The sequence below is a fragment of the Durio zibethinus genome, chromosome 5 (assembly GCF_047325235.1).
Source record: "Durio zibethinus cultivar Kanyao isolate XHJ-2024 chromosome 5, ASM4732523v1, whole genome shotgun sequence".
Classification (NCBI taxonomy): Eukaryota; Viridiplantae; Streptophyta; class Magnoliopsida; order Malvales; family Malvaceae; genus Durio; species Durio zibethinus.
Genome location: NC_143166.1, coordinates 3,789,668 through 3,796,053, shown reverse-complemented (window position 1 = coordinate 3,796,053; position 6,386 = coordinate 3,789,668). Strand labels below are relative to the sequence as shown.

Below are 6,386 nucleotides of genomic sequence, written 5' to 3'. Positions count from 1 at the left end.
TTTCCCAATTATAAAAGAGAAAGCATGAAGAAAAGTACTGAAAGATGTTTTTTGATAGAGCTACCATGCTTTGGGACATGGAATAGGGGTAATTCTGATTTCTTCGAAAAAATAATACTACCCTATAACAGCGAGGTTAAATTTTAATTGCACAAATAACATGTTGAATATGAGACATATGTCATGGGTTTACAAGCTGCTATAAATAAAAAAGTTAAAGTATTAAAAGTGTTTGGGGACTCAGCTCTAATTATATATCAATTGAAAGGAGAATTAGAGACGAAAAATTTAAAACTCGTTTCATATCATAAGTATGTTTTAGAGTTGATAAAGCAGTTTAAAGATGTCCAGTTCAATCATTTACCTCAAGAGAATAATCTGATTGTCGATGCCTTGGTTACTCTGGCTGTAATGAGTCGAATTAGTGATAATACTAACATTCAGCCTATCAGATTAGATGTTAAGGATATGTCGGCTCATTACTCCAATGTAGAAAAAGAGGAGGATGGGAAACCTTGATTTAATGATATATTACAGTAAATTAAGAATTAGTAATATCCAGTCTAAGTAACGAAGAATGATAAAAGGGTCATCTGAAGATTAGCTATGAGCTTCTTCCTAGATGGGAATGTTTTGTACAAAAAGAGCTATATCAAGTATTGTTGAGATAAAAAAATTATTAAATAAATGCATGATGGAATATGTGGGGCACATGCCAATGGACATATAATGGCAAGATAGATCATGAGAGTAGGGTACTATTGGTTGATAATTAAAAGTGATTGCATTGATTATGCTCATAAATGTTATAAATGCTAGATATATGCTATAAAATCCATGCTTTGCCATCTGCTTTACATGTTTTGGCACTATCTTGGCCATTTTCAATGTGGGACATGGATGTCATTGATCTTATTACCCCAAAGGCTTCTAATAGGCATATGCTTATTTTCGTGATGATAGATTACTTCATAAAATCGGTAGAGGCAATATCATATACAAATGTAACACGATCTGTGGTTTGTAAGTTCAAAAAAAGATAGATCATTTATAGATATAGACTTTCAATTATAATCATTTTGGATAATGCTAAAAATCTGAATAACAAGATGATGCAAGTAATATGTGCCCAATACAAGATCAAGCATTATAACTCGGTGCCATACCATCCAAAAATGAATAGGACAGTTGAAGCAGTTAATAAAAATATAAAAAGAATTCTTGAGAAGATGACCAAGACCTACAAAGATTGGTATGAAAAGTTACCATTTGCACTACATACATATCGAACATCAATGTGCACCTCTACTAGGGCAACTCCATTTTCTTTAGTTTATGAGATGAAATTTATATTGTCAGTAGAAGTAGAGATCTCATCCTTGAGGGTTCTAAAAGAAGTTGAACTAAAAGAAACTGAGTGGATTTGAGAACGCTATGAACAGTTAAATTTCATAGAAGAAAAGAGATTAACAGCATTGTGCCATGGTCAACTATATTAAAGAAGAATGATGAGGGCTCATGACAAAACAGTTCAACCTCATTATTTTTTAGAGAAAAAGTTAGTCTTAAAAAGAATTATCTCAAATCAGCATGATAATAGAAGAAAATGGATTCTGAATTGAGAATGGCCATATATGATGAAACGGGCTTTCTTAGGTAGAGCGTTAATACTAGCTGAGATGGATGAAAGTGATTTGCCCCATCCTATAAATTTTGATGCTATGAAAAAGTATTATGTTTGAAAAAAAATAAAAAAAAACAAAGAAGGAAAAAATGAAAAAGAAGGGGGATTTATCTAAGTTGAAAACTTGATAAGGTAAGTTAGATAAGTAGAATACAACATCAAATCTAAAAATTCATTGGCATGGAGACTGACTTGGCATCAAATCTAAATGAAAGAGATGATTGAGAGTTACACTGACTTGGTCTTTGAAGAATAAAGGGTTCGAGGCCCAAGAAAAGAGCTTGAAAAACTTGAGTACTACAACTGAATGGGAATTAATTAGCCGACATTTGCATAGTATGCATCAAATTTTTCATGCATTACATGGCATATACTATATTTAAAAAAGTATAGTGCATAAATTCAAAAAGCAGGGGTATTCTAGGATCCCACATGGAAAAGACAGATGTGAAGACTTTTCGATGTAAAAGTTTCAAATTTGAGAAAAAGCTTGTGAGATAAGATTCTAATCCTTGAAAAAGGATATCTCTCGATATCATGATCAATTTATAAGACCCTTGGACATAATCTCCTAAAATTTTTTCAAACACGATCTTTGACTCCTCTAGACATGATTGTCAAAAAACTTTGTTTATTTTTCAAAAGTTGTTGAGCCTCTAATTAGAGGAGCTTTGTTTATTTTTTTTGAAGTTGTTGAGCCTTTGATTAGATAAGCTTTGTTTATTTTTTCAAAGTTGTTAAACCTCTATTTAGAGGAGCGTTTATTTTTCAAAAGTTGTTGAGCCTCTGATTATAAGAGCTTTGTTTATTTTTTTTCAAAATTGTTGAGCTTCTGTTTAGAAGGGCCTTATTTATTTTTCAAAAGTTGTTGATTAGATGAGCTTTATTTATTTTTTCAAATTTGTTGAGCCTCAGTTTAGAGGAGCCTTGTTTATTTTTTTAAAGTTGTTGAGCCTCTATTTAGAAGAGCATTTGTGTTTCTCAAAGTCGTTGAGCCTCTGCTTAGAGAAGCTTTGACTAAAAAAAAAAAGGAAAACATAAAAAAAATAAAAAAAAGTGTCAAATTGAGTCTTGAATGGGTGTCTACGTCTTTGCACAATTTTTGTTTTACAAAAAATGTGTAAATAGGGGCAGCTGTAGATGCCCAATTTGATCTAGGCCTGGATCAATTGGGCCTGGTCCAAATAGGGATCATTTTTATTTTTATTTATTATTATTATTTTTCTTAGTTTATCTAATCTAAATTTTGTTTTAATTATTATTGTTTTTATATATAATTTTTTTTCTAGAAGAAACTTTTTTGCCGTAAATCTAGGGGCTGGTAAAGTTTGGATTAGATTCAAAGATTGAATCTCAATCCCAGATGAAATTAGGATTGATCAAAAATTCTTCTGATCAATCCCTATAAATAGACACTAGAACACAGAACATAGGGACAGAGAAACACACAGAGAGTAAAGAAAAGCAAAAAGGGCATAAAAAAGGTTTAGAAGTGATCTTAAGATTTTTAAGATTTTTTTTTGGCAATTTTTTTCTAAGAAATTTTTGGAAATTTCATATTTCGGTTGAATTTTCTAACGAAATTTAAATTTTTTGGTGACTTTTTTAATGTCGGTTGAATTTTTTAACCAATTATGCAATTTTCGGCATAACATTTCCAGAAAACCGATCAACTTTTTAGTGAATTTCCAGCGAACAACCCAAATTTCGACCATATTTTTCAGAATCCGACGAGCTTCCACTGGTGTTCTTGGAAAACTTAGAAAGAGAGGGAAAGAAAAGAAGAGTAGAGAGATAGGGAAGAAGAGAACTTTGCTGAAAAAAGGCTAAAATTAGCATTTTATAGTATCATAAAATGACGTCATTTTGGGCATTAATAAACCCAGGATCCGCGCATTTTGTCAGTGGGTGACCCGACCCGATCACAACCCGATTCACAAACCTGTGTGCCAGTCGATATTCAAACCGAGCCAAACCGCTCCAAGGTTTTTATTTTATTTTATTTGTTTATTTTATTTATTTATTTATCTATTATTATTATTAGAGTTATTTGGTATTCCTTAATTTTTTTTATTTTTTATTTTATTTTTATTATTTTTTTTCAATGATTTTCCTAAAATAAAATTTTTCAAAAAAATATTTTTGAAGAAAAATTGAAAGTATCAATTTTTCTTGAAAATAAAATTTTTAAACAAAATATTTTTAAAGGAAAGTTGAATGTATCAATTTCCTTTGAACACAAAATAAAAAATATATATTTTTTAGAAAAAGTTGAAAGTATCAATTTTTCTTAAAAATAAAATTTCTAAAAAATATTTTTGAGAAAAAGTTGAAAGTATCAATTTTTCTTAAAAATAAAATTTTTAAAAAATAAAAATTTCTAAAAATATTTTTGAGGAAAAGTTGAAAATATCAATTTTTCTTAAAAATAAAATTTCTAAAAAATAAAAATTTTTAAAAGATATTTTTAAGAAAAAGTTGAAAGTATCAATTTCCCTTAAAATAAAAATCTCCAAATGCTTTAAGGAAAAGTTGAAAGTATTAACTTTCCTTGTACAAAAGCAATGAGTTTTTTTTTTTTAATGAAAAGAAAAAGATTTATATCAAAAGTTGAATCATTATTCCTTTATTTTATTTTATTTTATTTATTTCTTTTCTTTCTTTTATTGAAAAATTTTTAATGGTAAATAATCTAACGATGGAGTTTCTGTAAGTGAAACAGTAGTTTTCTTGTATACTCTTGAGATGAAGGAATTTTTCTTAATTTTTTGTCAAAAATATTGTAGTTAATTAAGAATAATTTCTAATAATTAATTACTTAGTAAAATTTTTAAAGCTTATTGGATAACACGAAATTAAACCAGTACTATCTTTTGATGAGCGTTATGAGGGTACTATAACCTTTCTCACTCGTAATCAAACTTCTGAACCTTGTTTTGATTAATAGACCCAACCCTATTCTTTAGGGATCCTTAATCAAGCTTAGGTGTTTATTGAAAAGATAGATTCCTTATGTGATCAATCGCACTTAAACAAAAAATATTGGTGACGACTCCTAAGTCAATATCTAGCTCTTTTTGCCAACTAATCAAATCAATAATTTATATAAATCCGAGGCTTAACTCTACATATATATATAATTACTTTTAAAAATTGATACCTAATAAATTTAATATTTAAATCTAAATATTTATAATTCAATAATTCAATTATTCTCATATTATGATATCTTTTGTAAAAAAATATATATTTATTTATATCATTGATTAAAAAGATAATAATTAATTTATTTATGATGAAAATATGTCATTTGTAAGTATTAGATTATAATCATAATTCAAAATTAGGTAGGATATAATATGAAACAAAAACTTATAAATGATAAATTTAAGGTGGGGGCCTTATTCTTGGACTTTCTCATAATTCCCACATGCGGTGGGATTCCCTTATCACACAAGGCAACCAGACTTAAAACGTGGAAAAAAAAGCCCTCAAGAAACGTCTCATTGACTCCAATTTGCCCTTCTTAAATTCTTAGCTTTGTATCCTAATTTCACCAAGTGCATTTCACTTAAGTCTCTCAAAGTCTTTCATGTACCTAATAACAGGAGCTCTTACAAACTCCTTTTCTCTTAATCTTTCATAAAATTCCTTCTCTTCTTTTCTGTCTAAAAGATCGATATAATTCCTCATCTGAGCTGAAGAAAGGAGCTCCAGCGGCAATCGGATTCACCACCATGTCCATAAAAACTAGCCGTTTTAATCTTCCAATTATAACACTAACCATATGCTTTGTAATCGCCACTATTGCATGTCCCATCAACGGCTTGGAATCAAGGAAGCTTGATGAGAACAGTGTACCAGGTGACCAAGGCGTCAAGTGTACCCCATCATGTGTACAAAGTCCTCCACCACCGTCGCCACCGCCACCATGCCCTCCACCACCTTCACCACCGGCACTGCCACCACCTACACCAAAAAACCCGCCAACTCAATACTGTCCACCACCACCTATTCCGCCATCCTTTATCTACGTAACTGGTCCGCCAGGGGAACTGTACCCTGTTGAAAATTTTTATGGTGCAAGCCGGAATCTCAAAGTGGGGTTATTGGCTTTGGTTTCTGGATTCTTGGTCCTTCTTGCTTTCTGAATGGGACATTAATTTGGAATCGAAAGGTCCTATATATCTTATGCAAGAATTTGGATATAGTAAGTACATTTTTCTTTTGTTTTCTGGACAAGAAAATGTTTTCTTTTGTCCAAAGAGAAAATTTTAGGACCTACTAGTTTCTGTACTTGCTGCATCTTGATATTGTTCAATAATAACAAATTTTAGAAAATTTTACTCATTATGTGACCTGATTTTCAATTGTTATTTCATTTTGATTTTCTCCTTGAAACAAAATATAAATATGTCAAAGTTGGAGCAATAAAGTCTTGTTTGGTTCTGGGTTTGAGCTAATTTGAAGATTAATTGATCCAGATTCTAGAATGAGCTGGTTTAATATTGAAATTGGGGAGACATTTAAGTTTTATTAATTGGTCTAAGCCAAGCAAAGCAGAGGCAGGCCACCATCTAGCGTGCTCACTGCATTCTGAATTAAAAAAGAAATAAAAAACAGTGGCCCACTGACAGTTTGTGACGACTGACGACGCTCCTAGGTTCGACTTTAGTTGGACATGTGGCTTGCTCATAGGGAG

At 30.7% G+C, this 6,386-nt stretch overlaps 1 protein-coding gene across 1 annotated transcript; it reads left to right on the top strand.

Moving 5' to 3' along the window:
* Positions 1-5,210: 5,210 nt before the first annotated feature.
* Positions 5,211-6,037, top strand: LOC111281504 (uncharacterized). Its single transcript, XM_022869252.2, has one exon. It carries the CDS (start codon positions 5,422-5,424, stop codon positions 5,833-5,835), a length of 414 nt encoding a protein of 137 aa, XP_022724987.1. The 5' UTR covers positions 5,211-5,421; the 3' UTR covers positions 5,836-6,037.
* Positions 6,038-6,386: the final 349 nt, after the last annotated feature.

What these genes read in the sequence shown, in the direction of transcription:
- LOC111281504 (XM_022869252.2), top strand. Translation starts at nt 5,422, where the DNA reads ATGTCCATAAAAACTAGCCGTTTTAATCTTCCAATTATAACACTAACC.